A 21,989-nucleotide genomic window follows, 5' to 3' on the forward strand; every position below is an offset into this window, starting at 1 on the left:
GAGCACGGTTTTGAAGCCATTTGCCCAATTCACTCCTACGTATCCTGCTTTGGTGCACACTGTAGAGTTGTACCTAGATTCCTTCTGGGTGAACCAAACCAAGAGGCTCGCTCCAGGAGCACGCTTGATGTGCTCCAGCCACAGAGGTACTTTTGTTGAAAGACCCATTCCAGAACTACTCTTAGGTAGAAGTCCTGAAACGTGCATAACGTGGACACTGAGTCCTTGGCACCCCCCATTTTGCTCTATAAAGAGTTTACTTGATCATGTTGACTTAGCTTCAGAAAAATAGCTATGACTACTGTGGCAGCTCAGACAATTAAGAGATAATATACTAGACATACAACATAAAAAATAGGATATCATTAAGATACCAAAGGAAGCTGAGAAGTGAAGTACCAGTAAGGAAACAAAGCTTATGGCTGTTATCTCCGCAGCACTTTCATACTTGAAAAGAGTACGACGTATGACATAACTGAACAACCACAACAAACTTCCTCTTCTCTATCACTACTATCAACGAATTCTCAGGGAAAATAGTAAAGCAAAGCTTCCTAACAGCACCTCCGTTCACAAAACTGAGCAGGTGCTTGGCAGAGGACAATTAATTAAGAGGTGAAATCTCAGTTTACTCTATTAAATCTCAGAGCTGCTCCTTAACAAAACCCTCCCCTGCAGCAGGCTCTAGACGCCAGCCTGTGGCACTGCTGTTAGATTGCTTTTAACATTGCCTTTTTTTTTTTTCTCCCCGATGCCATTTACCTATCAGCCAAGTAATATGACTGCAGAACAAAGTACTGAGGAAACAGGAAAAAATGGGCAACTCCACAGCACCCACCATGTGCCCCTGAAGGTCTGTCTGGGCATGGGAGGGAAGGGGACTATGTGCCACAGACTTGCGGATAAAGGCAGTCACGGCAGAGGTCTGCTTGGTTTAAAAGTACACACAGACTCTGATTTCTGGAACTATGTAAGACTGATAAGAAATGGAAGCTAATTACAGTTCCACGATAAAATGCAGAAGGGAAAGGGGGAAAAAAACCAACCCAACCATATTCCTCCTTAAAGTAATTCTTACCACATGCTGCAGTTGCTTTCATAGCTAGGTTTTCAGGGCAAGAAAAGACCATTAAAATGTCAGTCCACAAAGCATACTTCATCTTATCTAGACTGCATGTCAGTTTGTTCATCTGTAGTGCCCTGGCTAAAGCAGGACCTGTGAAAGGCATTCAGAGCTGTAAAATCCGAACCACTGTACTGACGAGACACAACAGCCTATGCCCTCTTGCAATAAATGTAACCAAGGTCAGAACAGAGGTCTGAGAAAGACCATGAAAAAACCACTCCTGGCATGGGGTATCATTGCTCTAGACAGTGCTCTTGTAATCTCCTAGAAAATATAAACAAATAAAAACATTTAAGAGCAGTACCATCAGTCTCCACAAGTAAGTTCATGTCATTTTGTGATTAATGATACCAAGTACAGTTATAAATTTAGCAAAAATACTTCATTTCATTTGTTGCTACAACACAACCTTTATACTGCATCTGGCTGTAAAGGTACATGGAAGTGGGAAATATCGCAGGGTTGTTTCTCTATGACCTGTTCAATTTATTTTCACCAGATTCAGCTTAGAGGAATGGAGAGATTATGTCTAACCCTTTTTTCCTGAAAGCACACTTCCACTGAAATACATCAGTGTCAACAGTTTTCAAAGAAATTAACTGAATTTGTATTTTTAGAACCTAAACAGAAAGCCAAAGCCCAGGGACACACATCTGCTTCAGTTCTATGGCTTCCAGCCACCAATGTCACTGTCGATATTTTTCCTCCCCGTAAGCCTCTCATTTCAGCCCCATTGCCACATGCATGCGGACAGCTAGCTCACCAAAAATAAGTATTTGTGTCACATCAAAATAAGCACCTGCCACAGGCGAGCGGCCTGCCATTACTGCTTCCACCACTGTTTTGCAATCTCTCCCCCCACCGTCCTTACTCACTGACCTTTCTACAACCATCCTGGCCTCGTTTTGTATTTGTTGCAACAAATATCTCCTTCCTCCATCACAACGCTGTCCTATGACTCCTTCAGTTTCTTCCACTCTGTTTTCCATGCTTACTTTATAAAAATGGGTACATTTCTAAACAGAACAAATAAACTCCCATAGCATAAAAGGGTTTGCAACATATTCCACTCCCATTTTGATTCATCTGCTCCTCACCTTGGGCTACAAGCACTGCAGACAACCATACCTCCCCAAGACAAAGGCACAGCACTAAAGAGACACAGCTTTTACTAAAGAGACAGTTAAACCCTCAGCATGTACAATACTCCTGCATGCGCTTCTAAGTGCTGCTAGAAAGCAGTCAGGGTTTCATTTCAAAATGAATACTCTGTAGAAAAATGAAAATCAGACCCTTAGCCAAGCCATAAGGGGAACCAAAGGATCCCTCATTTTCTTTTCCGAAAGGCAAATTTGCAGTTTCATCCCCAAATCCTTAGAGCTGCAGAAACAAGAGCATCTGCCAGCTCACTGAACCACCTGAGTAACTTTTTCCAGCCTAACTTCGAACTGTAACAACTTGCTATATCAAACTGCCAAATCTACAGTGCTCATTTCTTTCTGTGAATCCAGCTGTCATTTTTCCCAAATGCCTTCACAGTCCCAACTCTCCCAATGCCAAAAAAAACTTTTCACAGATATACATAATTTTGCAAAACACATATGCTCTATGTATGGCACATGAAGTCAATTAACAAGTTTACTTACTGAATTAAAGGATGACACACAACAGTAAAACAAAAACCTCTTGCAGACAGCAAACACATTAACCTTCTCCTCCCTATGATGTGATACTCTCACAAGGAGCGCTAAGGAGTTTTGAAGTTTGAGTACATTTTTAGTATCCCAGAAGATCTTTCACACTTATCTCCATGGCATCTTTTATTCTGTCATTCCCATGGTGTTTCAGATCACCAGCACGCAGAGTTAAATGTAAAATGCATTCAATTTGCAAGTCAGCAAGGATAAAACATGCGCTAGGGAAAATACATTCCCTCATAAAAGAAAAAAAAAGAAAAAAAAAAAAAGACTGATCACAAAAAAAAAAGCACGTACCTTTTAACTGGTCGGCTACCACGCTCTGACCAACTCGCTCAATCACCTTTCCATCCTCCATTTCATAACGGTCATCCAAATATTTCGCAGTAGCTTCTGAAATATGGACTTTTCCAGCCACCCCGAGCTGCTCCATCAGATTGGCCAAATTGACATCATTGGACCACACATCGAACTTGAATCTCCTCATTCCCAAAATGCCACACAGGACCGTCCCGGTATGAACACCGACTCTCATGTTCACCATTTCTTTCTTCTCTTGGCAAAACTGCTCAATGGCTTTAATCATACCTAAGCCCATCTCGATGCAGCAGTAAGCATGGTCTGCCCGGGGTTCTGGGCAGCCAGCTACACAGTAATAACAGTCTCCCAAAGTGCTTATCTTCTCGCATTTAGTGTCCTCGCACAGACGGTCAAAACGTCCAAAGAGGTCATTCAGGAGTCCCACCAGAGCGTGGGCAGATTTATTGGCACTCATTTTCGTGAAGCCAACAATATCTGCGAACAAAATGCTCACTTGCTCTATCTGCTGCATTTTAAAAGGACGGAATATTATGGGGGTTTTCTGTATGGAGGGCTTCTTCTTCCTGTTTTTGGGGCTTGAGGTGGAATGACGCTTGACAGAGTTTTCACTTTCATCATCCCCCTGCTTCATTAAGTCATCAGCTATTATTCTTGGCATAACAGAATGAATCATCCTCTCTTTCAGGGCTTTTTCCACTTCCAAGTCTTTTCCATGCATGATGGATTGCCCCACTTTCAGGAATGTGCTTCTCGACCTGACTTCGGACATGATAAATAAATGAATACCGATGGCGTGGATGCAGATGTGCAGGAAGGCTTTACTCAACAGCTCCCAGTAAACTGCACCGGCTCCGAGAGGTGTAAAACAGTTCTCATCGCGGAAGTGATAACCAAAGGTCTCGAAGAGGACCGAGTATGACAGTCCCAGAAACAAGCTTAAATACAAGGGTAAGTGCATCACCGTGTAAAGCAACAAGAGCACTTCAATACACATAGAAAAACTGCCTACTTGAGAAAGACAAGTCTCTGCGGGATCTGCCGGGGGAGTCCGATTGGACATGTCACCACTTCCTGAGCTAGGTTTCAGAGCCTGGAACTGCGGAGCGAGAGTCAAAGCAAAAACCAGGAGGGTGAGTATCAGCGAAGTCCATACGTAATGGCGGGCGTAAGTCTTAGTGAAAGTGAACACAAAAAACGCTACACATACCAAGAGGAAGCACAGAGCCGGCACCATGAAAACAATCTGTTTCTCTCTCATGTGTATGCCGAAGTAGATGCCCCAGAGAAGGCAGGCCACGCCAATGTAGAAGAGGGCATAGCGAAACCTGCGCTGGGTCTGCGGGAAGCACCTCTCCATGCAAGCCTCCTCCAGGTTGTTGGAGTCAAACTTGGGGTTCCACCACTTGGAAGAGGCCCTCTCGAAGAGCTGCGGCAGCTTCTTCTGCCGGCGGAGGCCGGGGCCGCTGCCACCACCTCCGCCGGCTCGGCGGGTGCCCCCTGACTCCCCCGAGCTGCAGCTGGAGGAGATGCTGTACTTGCAGTGCTTGGAAGAGGAGCAGCCCTGGTGCTGCTTGGGGTTGATTTTCACCGTCACGCTGTTGCTGTCCCCGCTGGAGTCGCAGCTCACCTCGGTGCTGTGGTGATGCAGCAGCTGCTGGTGCGGTGGGGAAGCCATGTTGTCAATTCCTCCTGAAGAGCCCGCTCAGGAGTTGGGTCTCTCGGGCTGGGAAAGCCACCGGGCTCGTCGGACAGTCGCCTCTAGTCTCCTCCCGCCGCCGCCGCCGCCGCCGCCTGCCCGGAGGGGCGGCCGGGCAGAGCCGCGGCGCTCCGCCGCTCGCCGGGCTCGGCACACAGGGCGCTGGGGCGCGGGCAGCCCCGCATATTCCCCTCGCCTCGCACGCCTCCGCCGGCCGGGCAGGGCCGGGGCTGCCGCCCGCCGCTGGCCCCGCTCCCCGCAGCCCTGCCGAGGCGGGGGAGCGGGCGGCCGCTCGCTCAGTCCCGCGGGGGGGACGCCGGGCCCCCGCCGGGAGGGGACCGCTCCTCCATGTCGGCTGCAGCTGGCCACCGCTTCCTCCCCGCGCCCGCCGGGCAGCGCTCCCCTCACGGCCGCCGCCAAGGGGCCGGCTCCCGCCGCACCGCCCCCTCCCGCCCGCCCAGTCGGGACGGCACCGGCGGCCGCCCCCCCGCCGGCCTGCGCGGCCCTCCCCGCCGCTCCCCGCCAACGGGGCCTTGGGCCCTCAGCCGCCCCGCGCTTTCCTGGTGCCGCGGGCAGCGCCCGGGCGAGAGACCGAGTGCCCCTGCGGCGCCCCTCAGCCGCCGGCGCGGGGCTCGACCGCCGCCGCCTCCTCCTCCTCCTCGCCTGCCGCGGGGCCCGGCGGGGCTGGTCCCGTCACCCCTCCCGGCGGGGTGGTGCCGCGCCGCCGCGGGGAGCTCCGTGCCCTGGCGGGGGCCGGCCCGCCCGCCTGCGCGCCGCCGTGGGAGGGGAGGGAGGGGAGCGGCGGGGGCGCGCTCAGGCGCGGGCGGCCGCCGCCGCCGCCGCCACCATCTTCCTCACGGGGGGACACGGGGGCGGGCTGGGGAGGGGGGGGGCCGCGGGCGCGCGCCCCCGCCGGCCAATGGAGCGCGGCGCCGCGGCGGGAGCGCGCGCCCCCCCCCCCCCCCCTCCCTTCCCGCCCGCCCTCTTCCCGGCCTGAGGGGCGCGGGGCGGGAGCCGCTCCCCTCGGACACGCACCGGCCCGCAGAGCCCCGGGCGCGCCCCTTTCCCCTCAGAGACGGGCCCGGTTTGGGGGGGGGGACGACTTATCCCCTCCGTGAGGCAGCGACGCCCCCCGCCTCGCCGCGGCCGCTCCTCGCCGGTAGCGGGCGGGGAGGGCTGACAGGGGACGGGACGGCGCGGGGTTACCGGCGGCTGGAGCCGGGCGGGTCCCTCAGGGTGTCCGTATCCCGTCCCGTCCCTCCCCCGCGGCCCGGCCTCTCGCCGTGCGCTGCCCGCCGCGGCCGCCCTCCCCACCGGCGATGGGTGCCTGCCGGCGGGTCCCACCGGCGCCTTTAGCGCCGTGTTTGCTCACGGGGGGCTGGGGGGGAAAGGCCGCCGCCGGCACGGCTGACATTTGCCATGCGCAAACAACACGCACTTCAGCAAACAACTCAACCTTTCCGCATCCCCGCAGCCTGCCGGACTTGCTGGCTTATTTTTCTCCTCTCTCTTCGCTTGTTTATAACTGACGCTATCTCGCCTGCACCGCTCCCTCAATTTCATTATCTCTTCCTCCCCAGGCGGCCCGTATCTTTCCTTCCTTCGCAGAGTTTCTCTCTGCGCTTGCTTCAGCTCCTTCCCCTCCTCTTCCCAGCTCCCCGTCCCTCACCCTTGCTCACAGGTGATGTTCCCAAACGCTCGGTCCCACCAGGTTCTCCCCATCCCGCTCCCTCTCTGCGACCCAGCCCCTGCTCTGCTGCTTGTCCGCTTGCTTTCAGCAGCGGCCTGGGCCCTGCTGTGCCTCCTGCTTCCCTAAATCCCATTTACTGTTTTCCAGGTGAGCCCTTCCCAGCTGGCTGCCCACAAAGCACTCGACTCCAGCGGCCCTTCCTTCAGCGGCACTTCTTACCCAGCAGCGAGCCCCTTATACTCTGAAGACGGCGCCATTCGGTAAAATGTACCCTTTTTTTTTTTTTAAATAGTAATAGCAAATATGAGGCCACACAGTTACTGGAACTGAAACCTGTATTTTTTTCCGTTTCCTTTGTAAAGATGTTACTTATTGTGCAGTAACCATGCTGTAAAATGTGGTTGTTTTATTATTATTTTGAAGAAATTTGTATTTCCTCACGTACTCAAATACCAAAATAATCTATAATAAAAAAGACCAATCAATAGTGATAATTGTTTCGGTTTTGCTATGACATAGCCATCTCTCGAATTCCAACTAATGTCTTGGCTGATCAATATTTTACAGCGAGTGCTGCTTACCAGGCCACTCTTACATAAACATTGTTAGGAAGAAAGAAATCCCTTAGCTGAGAGAGCAGAATGGAAGGATGGCCTCCTGGGCTTGGCTATTAATTGATAAATTTACTAGGACTTCTTTGCAACCTTTTTATTGATTCACCTAAATGTACTTTAAGTTACCTTTTTACTTCATAAAGGATGATGAATTTATTTAATCTGGAGGATTAAATAAGTACGACAACTTCCAAGGATTCAAAGATATTGTAGAAGTTTGGTGGAAAAAAGGAAAAAAGTTTTTTACCTCAATGGCAAGGAATTTAAGGTAAAACACCTGTGTTTTTTAACTTTGTTATGTAAACCTGTAAGATTTATGTTGTTGTAGAGACTGGGTGATTTGAACTTTGAGATGTAAGAGGTACTGAAATTCCAGCCTAAATTTTTTTAGCCTTGCTTTGTGATAGTATTGGCTTATTGTTATTGCTTATCATATCCTTACTCAACTGCCAGTCTGGGTCAGCCACATTTCCTTAACACCCGTCTGAAAAGGGTAGAAACTACAAAGAGCTAAAATATGGAGGGGGAAACAAGAAATAATTTAAGCCCTCATTATTTCTAAGTAAATCACGATGTCATTGAAAAGAGCACCAGGGTACATTTTTCCCCAGTTGAAGATGCGAGCTTTCCCTCAGGTATCAACAAAGCCATGCTTTCATTCGGTTCCTTTTGCCCAGGGTGATTAAGAGTGCATAGGTGGTAAATAATTAAAACGTTGTGTGGCTAGAGCGTAGTAAAAGTTGAGGCCCTTCAAACTGATATTTACTACTGAAACTTGCTTGGGTAGGCTTTAATTAAATTTTCATCTAAAATGAAGGTAGATACGGGATCATACCTTCATGCAAAATAAAACTGTTAGGCTGCGGTTTGTGTGCGTACAGCAGTAAGTGAGCGCGCAGAAGGAGGCAGTTCAGGTGCATGTATGCTGCACAGAGAGGGTTCACGTTCGCAAGTGTGCTCACACAGTCAGAGGAGAGAGGCTGCTTATATGCATTTTTACCTGCATGCACACGGAAGAGACCGACACTTTGGGCATGGAGGTGCGTGTGTGCAGGAGACAGAGGGCAAGCAGAAGCAAAGCTCAGACTGAGAAGCAAGAGAAGTGTGTGTTGTTCCCCCTGTGCTCAATAAAGCGGGACTTTGTATGCTCTTAGAAAAAACAGAATCACATCAAAGATACTGGCCACATCACAAGTTTTAAATGAGTGACCCACATGATCCCAAATTTTGTCTGGCTACTAGTCAGAGACTGCTTTTGATCTCCACTAATGAAGTAGTCTCCTCTTTCCCAGCTTTCCTTCACTGGCTCGAAGGACAGTGAAGTGGGACCGAAGAAGGCATCTGACTTGTGAAAACCCTCCTTTGGTAAGCTTCAGATCATGATTTCAAGGTTGTTCAGAATCCTTGCTCCCCCGAGGAAGCTCCCACTGGTTTTGTTACTCATAGACTCCCATCCTGCTCCTGCTCCTGCTCTTGCTCTTGCTCTTGCTCTTTTGGGTGAAACAGTCACCCAACACTCACCAGCCCAGCCATTCCCCAGCTTCCTCTGTCATTATCAAGTTCCGTGGAAACATACACTGTGTGTGCAGTAGGGAGAACAGTTACCTTCTATTCACTTTTGTTAGCTCTGTCCTGGCTGGGAAAGACCTCATGCTGCTTCCCAAAAGACTGAATTTTTTAAATCGAGTGTTATGTTATGGACAGTATTCTTTCGCTTTGCTTTTATCGTGAAGATTTTTCTCTGTTGAATTCAAGAAGCAGATTAAATACATGTAAGCAGTAAACAACAATGATGCTTGTATTTATTTCAAGCAAGAGTAAAATTTGTCTTAGAGGGCAAGAAGTGGTTTGAATTTGTATGTTATTTCCTGCCCTGCACTCTGATTTGTTTTTATCCAGGAGGAGTTTAACCCCGTGGAATATAATATAGCCAGCGTGTCCTTCCAAGGCAGCATCTGTGTGGGTAATGTTTCTGGTGACCAAGAGGAAGCATCTTCCTTAAAGGATGCTTTCTTAGCAACAATAGTTAGCATATCTTGGTAGAGCTGGGAGCTACCACAGTATTGATTTTGAGTCCCAGGTTCGTTTTAGTGTCTGGTAGTTCTGGGTTGTGCTGTTTTCCTGCAGAGAACTCTGACTGCCCTTCCAAAGTACTCTGTGACTGGCTTCCTTTCTCAGAGACCGAGTTAGAGGAAATATTTTACAGAGCAATAGCTGAGCAAATGCATATCCTACTTGCCCATTTCTTTTAACTTCATGCTGCTAAATATACATATTTAGTCTATAGAATTGAATTTACTTCCCTTCTCAGAGGCACAGCTTTGTCAGCTCTAATGATTAGCTTTTGTTTGATGTTCATAATATTGTGCTTCACCGCTTATCTGATGGAGCTGTGTGAAACTATTTAGGGGGGTTCTGAAATGTGACAACCCACATGATGCTTTTTTAGACTTCACAAACCGCCTTCATGGGGCAGAAGAATATGACATGGGAACTGCTGGCTAGAACAACAGCATATATTAATGCCAATATAATTGGTGTAGACGGGGAGGAGGAGTGCTATTTAGAAGTTTGTGGCTTTTATTGTATACTGTCAAAGGAAAACTTATAGCCTGAAAGAAAAGGCATCATGGGTGCCATGGATGAGACTGTTGATCCTGTCTGGCTCTGGAACAGCATAAATACTGGAGGAGATGTGTTAAAAACCTGTTTTGTCCATCCACAGACAGAAAGGGTCAAGGGAGACAGCCCAGATGCTCCATTCCTACCTTCTTACCTTAATAAATAGCAGGATCTCACTTTCTGGCAAACTTCTGCATCTGCATCCTTGCTGATATGTGCAGCATTCATTATGAGCTTTGTTTTGAATCCTGATAACCTCTAGATGAAAGAACTTATGTTATGGATTTTTAAAAAAAACCACGGCTTTTCTGACTTCTGTTCACAGACTAACAGCTAAACATTAGAAAATATTTTGGAGGATTGTTACTTCTCCATGGTTTTTAAAATTGGAAAAGTATCACAATGCTTATTTCACTTTTCCATAAAAGAACAGCACCAAGATTACCTTTGACATCTTTTCCATATGAAGCCACGGAAGCTGAGTAAGTGGTGCATTCTTCTCACTTCCTCGGGGTAGCCAGGTTGGTTTTGTGTTGTGTATTTTCACCCTTCCGAAGTTGCAGTTGAAATTATTCATATTACTGACACGATTTCATATCCCAGATGAGATGCACAGATAAAATAAGTGAGTAAGCAGTAGAAGGTCTTTTTATGTGACTGGGACCTCAAGAGGGAGGATAAAACCTGGCCCAGCTGAGTAGGAATCACTGGCTCCCATAGGACTAGGATTTTTCTTGCAGGCTTTATGGTTGTCTCATTCGAGTGGTCTTCTACACTGAAAGCAGTGCAGACTATACCACTTATTTGGCAAAATGTGTGCCACCAGGAGGTGGCTTCACTCAAACATACATTTCTGTAAGATGAAGACAAACTTAAAATTTATTGCTCATTCCATTCATAACCAAAAGTTCTCCTGGCTTGCCAAGCTGCTGAATCAGCTCGGGTACCTCACCCTTGAGTCAGCAAAGCCTGAAATAGAAACTTGCTCTGTTTCCGAAGAAAGGAAGTACCGCTGTTGTCTGCAAATACAGCCACATCTAACGTGCTTTCATAACTACGAACACTTGGTGGAGAAACTTGCATGACACTCTGCTTCTTAATTAAAAAAAAAAAAAAAAAAAAGGTGGGGGTCAAAAAAGGCTGTTAAGCTTGCTATGAATGGGGCTGTCTGGGCATGGAAGAACCAAGGAATAAACAGCACAGCAAGGGAAGGACTGTACCAGTGGCGGTCACTGATGTCACCTAGACTAGCCCAGCATCAAGTTCCCACTTCATCTACTTGCAGCTTCTCAGGACATTCAAATTAGGGAGACAAGGCTATTAGGCTACAACCAGGCTAAAGCAAAGTCTTAAGCCATTAAGAACTGATGGCAAGAAGACAGGGGAGAAGCTATAAAACACTGACTGAAGATCAGCTACAGTGGTGCTCATCCAGGATTCCCAAAGTAGAGTTGTATCACTCTCGCTGCCATGCCGCAACTCCACTTTATAGCCCAGCATAAAATAGCAAAAAACAGTGAAAATGACCAACAGTTGCAGTCAAATAGTGGGAAGTGACACTGTAAAGTCATCAGCAGGACTTCTGTGAGTAGGTGGAAGGCAGTGAAAAGGCATGTAAAAATAGTCCCTATGTGATATAAATTAGGGAGGAGTTTCTGTGGTTCCAAGTCAGGCCAAGGAGAAAAATAATCATAGTGTTAACTCGCCCGTTCTCCCCTTCTCAAGTTGTTCAGTTTTTTATCTTGCAGATGTAGTATCAGTAATTTTTAGCATCGTATAAAAGGACAACCATTAAAAATAAAGTTTCAGGGGGCTGCCAAGCAGATGCTTGTTGTGTGCTGCCTTCCCATGAGTGGTCCTTCATGCGTGCTGCAGGACGGTCTCATGTTCTTCCTGCTCCAAGCAAATGACTGCTGCTGGCGCTTCCATGAGAAGTCTTCTGAACTGGCTTTACCTTCCATAAAGAGCAGGCCATTCTGATGGGCAAAACCAGTAACACCTTTCAAAACCTGAGCAGATGAGATGTGCACCTATTACTGGCCTGGGAGGAAAAAAACCCTTTGCCTTAGAGAAAGTCCAGATGTATTTTACTTCCTCTGGAAACTTTTCCTCCGTCTCCTCTGAAGGAAGGGCTGGATGCCCATGTGCTGTTCTTCTGTGCTGCAACATGACCTGCTCCCCTCTAGCTGTGAAGATCTTGTACATGCTCCTTTACCTGTGTAACATCATAACTTATATGATCTTGCAAAATAAGGTTTTGAAGCCAACACTATAGAGAAACAGAAAATCTTTCTATTCTCACAGCTCACTTATTTAGACATCCTGTCTTCATAGCACAGTTTCTGTGGGAAGATCCTCATGGATAGGGGAGTTCTCTTTTACGGGAGCAGCAAAAGGACCCTCAGAATGAAATTATTCTAAACTAGTCTAACTATTCAGAGCTAAACTAGCCTAATCTATTCATATAACCTTGCAGGCAAGTTTCCTCCTAGGGTGACACTTGATACGGGATTTTCCTGCAGTACTATGGAGGAAACGATAGAGAGTTGGAAAAATTGTCATTTTGCAATGGGTATGAATGTTGCAACACACAATTTTACCATTTTCTGATTTTTGCAACAGTGCAGTTGCAAATTGCAACACATTTTATATTTAGTGTTTTGGATTATTCAACTAAAAAGAGATGGGGATGAGACTTTACCAGCACAATTACAGGCTTATGCAATCATCTGGTGCACATGCTGCAGGTTTGGAAGAAAGACCTGCTGCAAATCCACAGAAAACCCTAGCTAGGGGACTGTAAGCGCTGCAAGGAATTACACAATGTGAAACATAGTGAAAAATTTGCTATGTGTGCACCAAGCCCTTTTTAAATTTGGGTTTCTGGGGAGAAGAGAATTGCTGTGGCATTTCTGTGACTTGATCCCTTGTCTCGGTTGATCTGCAACAGAAAGGTGACCCCGAGTGCTGCTGAGCTGGGAACGGAGATGGGGACAGCCATCGCTGTCTGAGCTGAGCATTCGCTTGGAGAGTAACAGAGCGTTCCCAACCGCATCCCGGAATAGATTCACTTTCTCATCCCCTGGCTCAGGCTGTCACAATGTATTTTAACTACAAATCTGTTATTCTGTGCTGTGGGTGCCAGAATAATTTTAAAAAATAACCCAACTCAGTAATACTGGCTTTTTGGTGATTTTCTTTTTTTTTTTTTTCTTTTCCCCAGAAAGGGTAGAAAAGAGCATTCTTCTTGGCCGTACCTGAGATTTCACCTGCATGGCTGCAACTCCCATGCTGTCTAGGAATATAGATGACCTCCACTACTCCAACTGGAGCAGATATATCAGAGCAGTTCAGCAATGATGTGACAAGTGTGAAGTGGAAGGCATTGAAAAAGTATTATATCGATTTTTAGTTTGTATTTAAGAGGGTTTCTACACACTTGTGTTCTATAAGCACAGAAAGAGTATGCTTCTGTCCGCAAACACAGGAACCAGTCATTATTTCAATTTATTGCTGTGGTGGTAGGATTAAGCCTTTGATTAGAGAAGAGCAAATTATACAGGGTAATTTGACCCCTGGTATGTTAGTGTGGTCACTGCCATTGGGGTGGCCCAACGCAGTCCACTGATTCTACTGCTAGGTGATATATTTAGCATTTGTGTTGATTAAAAACTGATTTAATTCTAAACCGGTCGCTGCTGCACTTCACACTTTATAACTTAAAGGTTTTATTTACACTGTACAAAGAAAAGGCTACAGTAAAAGATTATTGCTGGGGCTTCAGAATCAAGTACTTAAAAATTACAAAAGGCAACATTAATTTTAGCATTTTGACATTCTTAAATAATATCCATGGAGTGCTTGATGCTCGCTGAGTATTCAGGACTTTTGCTGGGCTATTGATGGTCCGTGAGTGCAAAATAGCAGCAAACAGCTTCCAAACAATCATGTTTAAAGCTGAGCATGAATGCATGTTTCTGCCACGCACCCAGTTCTGTTTCCAGGGAACAAGATGGGAAGAAAATGTTGCTGAAAACACTAATACATAACGCTTTGGCAGAGATGGTTATCACATCTCCTAGTCATTTTTACCTATGTTGCTGCCCTGACAACTGTGGTATATTATGGAAATAAAATGTGAAGTCACTCAGGTCTGAGTTCTGCTCTTTGTGGAGGAGACAAATACATTCAGTACCTTTTGACTGAGGTAAGAGAAAGTGCACGCTTCTGCAGCGAAGGAGAAATACCAGTCCTGGGGTACTGAAAACACAGCAAATATTTGTTAAAAAGGTGAGTTAGGGGCAAAACAAAGTGGCATATAGGATGCAATGAAAGGTTGTCGAGGGAGAAATCCAATTCAATCCAGCAATTATTGGCTAGATGCAATCAAGACTTAGGAATGGGGCTCTAATTCTTTTATAAACCAGGAATCTCCTTGAATTGGGTAATGGGAGTACTGACAGTCACACTCGATAAGCAAAAATCAGCTAACCTTTGTGCTCCATGGCACGCACTAAACTCTTAATGACAGTCAGGAAAAACCGTAACCCATCACTGGATTTTTGGTAATTTCCCACCAAAGGTTTTCTCCAGGCTGCAGCTTTCGGAGGCTTTGCATGATTTGTACCTGAGAGAACTGCTCAGATTTTGTGTTTTGATAGATTTAGACAGCCGAGTTATTTACTGAAGGATACCCCTGAAAGGGAATTTGGTGTAGACTGAGTTGGCTGCTGTGCTACTATGCATGACCCCATCTTGTCACTGTACGCCTGAAACTGTCCCACATATTGTCTGTTAATTTGGTAAATTATTTCCTAGAACACTTAGAAAACAAAACAAGGAGCTGAAACTGCCTCTCAGTATTTCTTCAGTCCAAACAAACAAACAAACAAGCAGATTGTGTGTTTTACATGTCTAGCCAAAACATCTCAGTTATTAATATTAAACTCCTGGGTGCCTGGAGAACCTGATCCTGAATAAGCTACAAAGCTGAAGCATGGCTGAAAATACTAAAAAAAAATATTCCACCATCTTCAGCTGATGTTTCTGCAAGGTAGCCAGAACAACCTCCCCTCTCCCCTGTACTGACAGGGCATGCCGCGCAGCAGCAGATGTGCCATTGCACTGGTGTGTGGCAAACATGCGGTGCTCACCGCCGGCTTGTGTGCTCCTGCTTCCCTCGAGGGCTCAGCGTCTCAAAACCAGACAGCCTGGTCCTCTGCAAGGACTGCCGAAGGACGTTACACGCTCCTGCGAATCCCTGCAGTGGTTTCGGGAGGCAAAGACAAGTGGCCGTAGAGAGAGAAAAGGCTCTGGCCATAAACCAGGAAAGTGGGGGCTGAGAAGCAAATTTGTTGTGCTAAGTGGCTTTTTCCCATCTGCTCATTCCTCCTCTTTTACCGTTCTCATTTCAGTTCCTTCCTCAGCTTTGGCTCTGTGGAGCAGCAGGGAAAATATTCTGTTCCCCTTTCATGGTCGTAACGCATATTTATTGAATCCCATTTTATTATAACCCAAGTAATGCTTGCCATGTTTTATTTTTTATCTGGACCATTTAAGCTCTTAATGAAGGATTTGCCCTTAATCTGGATCTCTTGCTTCCTTTTCTTGTTGTGTTCGGTTCAAACTCAAGGCACATGCCATATTCCTTTAGACGCAGCTTGTCTTGACTGGAGGTGTGTCGATTTTTAACCGGGTTTTTCATCCTGCCCTGTCTTACCTTCACAGCCTGGCTGCTTAGACTGGGAGGCACCGAGTTCATCACTTTGCTACAGCCTCAAACTTCTTCTTACAAGCCAGAAACGCGGGCAGGGCTCTTGGAGAGGTTATCATCTTCCTAACCTCAGCCAGGCTGCAAACCAGCCCGCAACCCACCTGCTTCCCCTAAACGAGCAGCGTGCTTCATTAACCACAGAAACTTCAGCAACGCCCAGTCACTGCCTTGATTTTCCCAGTGAGGCAAGGCATGGCAGCAATGATGTAGCATTGTTCATGGGTGGATGTCTCTGTCTTCGAGAGAACAGAGCTAAAGCCGGGAGCCCACCACTTCTGTGCCGCTCAGCATTCTAGAAGAGGATGAACATATAGAGTTTTGGGGCTGAGGTCTTATTTAAATTATATATGAGGCTGAATAATTAACACCCCATTTATAGTAATAAAGGATGCTCCCAGTGCCTACAGATACTGCTTTACTTAGCAAAAGCAGCCAAATCTACTGGACTGTGGTGTTGGAGGACTTTATATATAGCAAATAGTAACTGTCTTTAATTAGCTTTATTTACACAATAGATGTCAATGTTGAACTCTCTAAATTAAAAGGGCAGAACGTCCTTATTGGGAAATGTGATTTTTGAAGCCTAACAACTTAAAAACAGCAGGAGGGTTTTTGCTCAGACTGCCTGGGGAGAAAAATCACCTTTGGCTCAACAAAACAGGAAGAATTTCAAGCCCACAGCAGAAGTTTTTCAAGAAACTAATGAAAATGGAGGATTATAGTTTAAACTGTTTTGCAATCACTGGCCTGAATCCTGCAGACACTTTTTACATGCACTTAACTTTATATACGTGGTTAGTTTTGCTGACCTGCATGGGATTATTTACACATGTAGATATAAGTACATGCCTGAATGTTTACAGAGCGGAATTTAAACTGTAGCATTTGTTACTGAAAAAATGACATTATGTCAAGATCTCCATAATTGGCTCATTGAGATTCTTTATGTTAGGGAAAAAAAAGCTGAGAAATTCAGGAATTAGGATTCCTGAGGTGGTCTCAGATCTGCTCCCTCATGTGAATAGGATCTTTTGTTGTGCCGGATCACAGCATTGGGCCACAAAACTTATTTAGCAGCTATTTAAAAAAAACCCCACCTTTATATAGTTTGAATCTACTGCTCATAGGAGGATATTGTCTGCATTTCTTTCTACTCTCTAATGTAGATCAAAGCTGAAAAAGTAACTGAGAATGAAAGGTTTCCCCTCATCAATGGGAAGCAAGTAATTGGAAAAAAACCATTTTTTAATAATTTTTCTAAAATTTATTTTATTTTTTAATTTATTTTTTTTTTAATATCATGGGAGTACATTCTACCTGCCATGAAGTGACTTGTTGAAACCCCCTGAAACAGGAATAAATCACCTCTGCAAACTGTAGTTCTGCCGTTTATCGGCTTGGTTCTGTGCACAAGCCAAACTGCCATTAAGCTGACTCACATTTTGGCATTTTGTGTTTATATACAAGATGACGATGTTTGCAAGCAATGGGAAAAAAAAAGTCGTTCATCAGGACTGCGGTCCTGGCAAAGTCTTTCCCTTCTCTGCCACAGCGGCAGAGCCCGGGGACGTGGCCGGAGCCCCGGTCCAGTGCGGGGACCATTGCCATCGCTCTTTGCCATCCAGCGCCAGGTGAAGCCAGGGCATTCCCGCAATCCCCCATTCCCATTTTGTCCCAGACCCGTTGCTGGGCCGTCACCACCTGCTGTGTCGCCAGCCGGTCAGGCTCTGCGGCTGCCAGAGTCCCAGATCTACCCGAATTTAGGCACGCCTGGTGCTCCCCCATCCCTCCTCGTCCATCCCTCCCCTGTGCGAATCTGCCAGCGTCCTTCATGGCTCTGAAAAGCCAGCTTCGGCTCTCAGGACACTTTTTGCACAATCTTTATTACACTAGGTCCAAAATATTTAACATAGTATTCCTGGCACCGGTATCTTACTTGCCGCAGGGTTTATTTTCCCTCGCTGCCCCTCTTTATCTCCAAATCCATCACCCTAAGTCTTATCCTGTTTTTTTTGCCTTTCCCCAGGCAATGTCAGGGGTTTAAGGACCTGCTGTGGAAGGGACCGGGACGCTGGCCACACTGTTTCTAACCTGCCACGGCATGACATACCTGGCTCTACGTTGCTGCCGCCCCGACCTGTGTCTCCTGGCGTTCCCTAGGTTTTAACCGTGGCTTCTGGCTGTGTTGCAGTCCTGTCAGTCACTGGGGAGAGGCAGAGGAGGGTCCCCCTTCGGCCCCCACTGGCGTGGCTCCTCTCGGTGTCCTCTGGCGAAGGCTGACCCATCACCACCGGCCCCGCATCCTGCCCTGTGGCATCCTGCCTTGTCCTTCGCCAGGGGAGAACCGCAGTCAGAATAAACCGGGCAGACAGCGCCGTGGGAGAACCCTGTCCTGGGATGCAATAAACTCCCCCCTCTTCTGCTTTGCCCCATGATCGCGCTTGTCAGTACGGCTCTGCCGCAGACCTCAGGGCTGCGCCGGGCCCTGTGGGGTTGATAGCCAGGGCTGGCTCTTTGGGAGTGTTTGGCTGAGGCCAGTTACCATTAACTTACTTAAGAAGGAGCAGGTCTCAACTGCTGAAAATCCCATCCACATCCGCTGCAAGGTGGGAACGAGTTGTTTAATGCTTTATATCGGGACAGTAGCAACCCTTCATCAAGCAGAAAGCACCAGGCGTTCAGATTTCTGCCAATGGAGAGGAGGGGGGCTCTGCGGGCACCCCCAGAGTTTCTAAACACTTCTTCACATTTTCTGAAACTCTTCAGTTTTCTGCCTGAATGTGACAAAAAGATTTGTTGAAGCAGGTTGAAATGTTTCGTCTGGGGGTGCCAGCAAGCATGGTGTGCTACGGCACTGCCCATTCCCGGTGTCCCTGGGGGATTCAAGGTCCGGTGGCACCTCCTGGCTGTGCTGTGCTCCTCCGGCTGACGGAGACGATGGGGCCGAGCCGGAGGGACCGCCTGGCTTCACAGTGCCAGCAGGGACCTGGGCACCTCTCCTGCATGTGCCCAGGTCCCAACATCTCTTATCACGGCATGAGCAGGTACTGAGAGCACCCCGCACCTGGCAGCCTGGTGGGTTGAGGAGCCTCTCTGTGCTCCGCTAATGATTTTACTGGGGTGCACCGTGCTCATGTACCTGGCTTTGCCGACAAATCCCCTCCCTGGCAGAGCTTTAGCATTTCTCTTCGACTAGCTACAGCTTGCACCCTGCCCCAGTGCTGGCTGCAAATGAGCAAAGGAGTGAAAAGAGCATCGGGGACCAACTAAGTGAGCAAGAAACCAGAGCCCAGCCTTGAGTTTGGCCGGGGCTGGGGCTGCAGCTGCAGCTGCAGCAGGCACGAAGTTTCCATGGGTTGCAGTGGGTCAGAGGCAGCTGGGGCTCCTTTCCTCCCTGCTTGAGCCCCAGCCATCAGGAGCTGCAGGCAGGATTAAGGAGAAAAAGCAAAGTACAGGTCATGGGAAGAGGGAAAACAGAAGCAGCTCAGTCAGCCGAAGAGGAAACGGTGGGACACAGATGTCCGTGGAAAGCTGAAGCCACTTACAAAGGATGTGTTTACTCGTATTTCCTTCCACTATGGCTTAATTGCAATGGTTTTTAACAACAGGTAGGACAGGAGCTGGGCTTCTGCCTAAACGCTTCTCCATCCTCCATAAAAGTGCTGAATTTAATATTAACAACAATTAATCACAGCTACAGGGAAGCACCCGGCAGCATTCCCCGTCCCCAGGAGCCCTCGGTTCCTATGCTCAACCCCATTAATTCCCATCTCCAGGCAAACAGCCCCGGAGAGTCGCCGGGAAGCAAGGGACTTCCCTGTCCTGCTGAATTTAGATTCAGATTTGAAGCGGTAGTTGTGCCGGCACCCCTGTCCCATCCCGTCCTGTCCCGTCCCCTCTGACAGCTTTTGCTGTGAATATGGGCTAGTTTCGGACACCCCGTGTCTCTCTCGTGGGTAGGAAATAGCTGCTCACCATCACCTCACCCACCTGTGTTTCGTTTTCAATCCCTGTGTCCCAAAAGGCTGCTGGGATAATTCCAGGTCACAGCAGGCTGGCTGAGCTAGGTCAGAGCGCAGGTTTGCTGGGATGCTGCTGTATTTTTCCTGTTGTTGCTACCACAACTCCCTCTCTCATTAGTAGCACTAATTGCTCATTGCATGTTTTGCATATGTATATTGGTACTTTGGAACAGCTCATTTTTGCATCCTGTAATTAAATGACCACTCATGAACACGTTAGAAAAGCAGCAGCCAACCTGTGCGGGAGTGCTGGGCATATATAGAATAATTGCACGGGAATTCACTATAACATAGCACTGAACTGCCTCCCGTGCTGCACAGGCTCTTGGCCGCTAGAAAGCAGCATGCGAGTACCCTGCAACCCCTCCGGCCTCTCCTCTGCTTCAAGGGACACCCCCAGGTCCTGTCCCACCACCCACCTCCCTCCTACCTCTTCCATTTCCATCCCCTCTCCATCCCCCCATTTTGCAGGGGTTATGTTTGCTGAACACCCCACAGAGTGCAAATAACCTTCCCAGGGCTCCGGGCTGCCCTGGCTCCTCTACCACTTGCCCTGAATGTCACCCAGGCATGCTAAAGTAAACAGTGACCTGTTGGGACCAATATCCAGGCTTTTCCCATCTCTCTCAAGCAGCCGATATTTTGGGGCGTCACTGGTCCCCAGGCCGAGGCTCTTCCCAAGGCAGGCATCTCCAGCGGTGGGGCTTGCTCCCCATCCTTCCCCCTGTCTCCACCGGGAAGAGCCGATGTCATGTGCAAACCCCTTTGCAGCCTGCAAATGGGCGATCCTCCTCCCATGGGTATCAACCGAGGGAAGTGTCCCCAAAGCACCTGCACGCTCTTCAGGACGTGGCTTTACTTGCCCTCCTGATTCAGTGTCCTGCACTTGTGTCTTGGGCAAAATGTATTGATTTTGGGGCTTTCCACAGACATAAACTGGCTGTAGTGCTCTGGCTTGAGGCGGGGGGTTGTTTGGCCGATGTGACCTGAAGCCACATGCTGCACATCAACACTTAATGTTAAAACTCTTCTGACTCCGAGCAGCAAGGTGGAGATGAAATCTGAGCCCAGCCCTGAAGGCTGGGGATGGTGTGAGCCAGGGTGCCCTCTGGGCTCCAGAAAGCTCCGAAGTCCCCAAAAAGGAGGGACTTGCATGGAGGGGGGGGGGGGGTGTTTGCTCTGGGGTCCATGAACAGCGGCTTGAGCCGGTCAGGTAAGCTGCCGCCAGCGGGGTGGGTGCAGCGGGGAGGGCAGCAGCCTCAGCTCTGTGGTGGACAACCGGGTGGGCAGATTTTGGGGGCCACCTGGGAAGGGACCAAGTGGCTTCATAAATATGCCACGTCCGCTGAGGTCTTGCAATTGCAGCATGGGGCGTTTCAGGGGCAAGGTTTGGTGGGGTTTTGGCCCCAGCGTTGGGTGCATGGGGACAGCAAGGGACAGGCTGGGTGGAGATGGTGGCACAGGGAGACCTCCACTGTGCTGCAAGTGGAGCAGCGGGGCTCCCCCCCTGGCTCCCAGCAGACCTTTCCAAAGGTTTTACATCCTTTTCTGATGAAACGGGCAATGAATCCCCACGTTCCCCATACGTGGTTGCTGCTACCAAAAGGCACACGCTCGGCCACAGCGTGGTTCCGGCTGCAGAGGTGCGGAGTTGCCTCATCACCGCGAGAAGCTCTGTCCTCAAGCTCACAGCAAGAAAAACCAATCTGCTCAGGCACCCCCTCCTCGTCTCTCCCTGCAATATGCAATGTGATGCCTATAAAAACCCAGAAATTGAATCGACATCATTGCAAACAAGCCACTGGGATATGGGATATTCTCATCCCTGAAATGCAGAGATGCTGCCAAGGGCTTGAGGTTGTGGAGGGCAACCAAAGAGGACGGTGGAGGGCAACCAAAGGGGACCGTAAACTCCTTGGCTTGTATTTGAATATTGACAATGCCACTGCTGGGCTTTGGGAGACCTTTGGGAAACCTCCTCGAGGCTCCCCTTGGTGGGAGCACCCTGGGGTGCAGGCAGGATCCAGCCGCTGCCGGGCTCTCGGCAGCACCAGCAGCTCTTCCCCAGTGATGTCTCTAAGATAAATGTTTGTCTTTTTCATCCAAGAGATACAGCAGAGCCGCTGCCAGCACCACGTCTCAGTGGAATCGGTTTTCATTCTGCCAGGAGCGTTACCGGCTCATGATTCACATCTTTACAGCAGCTTTGGAAGGAAAATGTGCTCCTCGCCAGGCAGACCTTCACGCACGTTGAGATGCCACAGTTTTTCCAGACTTTCCAAAGGAAGCCACGGCCAAGTGAGACATTCCTTCTCCTCTTCCAGCTTTCTTGGAACAACCTTCTTTGATTAGCAGCGAGACAGATAGTTGGAAAGACAGAGAGACAGACAGGCCAGGCAGTAGGGTTATAATAAGCAGTTTGCATGAG

General features: G+C 48.3%; 2 protein-coding genes across 7 annotated transcripts in view; one reads left to right on the plus strand and one right to left on the minus strand.

Moving 5' to 3' along the window:
* ADCY9 (adenylate cyclase 9) overlaps positions 1-5,019 on the minus strand; it is a 99,686-nt gene extending 94,667 nt beyond the window's left edge. For 5 of the 6 annotated variants that reach the window (XR_005931466.1, XR_005931465.1, XR_003921595.2 and 2 more), the window contains exon 1: positions 3,121-5,019. Coding sequence is in view for 3 of the 6 variants with exons in the window: in XM_030002476.2 (XP_029858336.1) it covers positions 3,121-4,819 (1,699 nt within the window). In the remaining 3 variants the exon portion in view is untranslated. The remainder of the gene's footprint in view (positions 1-3,120) is intronic. The other variant, XM_030002477.2, reaches the window with a different exon arrangement.
* A 169-nt stretch (positions 5,020-5,188) lies between these two features.
* On the plus strand, positions 5,189-16,918 carry LOC115335985. Its single transcript, XM_030002393.1, has 5 exons — positions 5,189-5,423; positions 5,839-5,999; positions 6,678-6,790; positions 8,437-8,509; positions 15,494-16,918. The coding sequence occupies exons 1-5, from the start codon at positions 5,189-5,191 to the stop codon at positions 15,833-15,835; spliced, it is 924 nt and encodes a 307-aa protein (XP_029858253.1). The 3' UTR covers positions 15,836-16,918.
* Positions 16,919-21,989: the final 5,071 nt, after the last annotated feature.

This window comes from Aquila chrysaetos, chromosome 25, assembly GCF_900496995.4.
Source record: "Aquila chrysaetos chrysaetos chromosome 25, bAquChr1.4, whole genome shotgun sequence".
NCBI lineage: Eukaryota > Metazoa > Chordata > Aves > Accipitriformes > Accipitridae > Aquila > Aquila chrysaetos.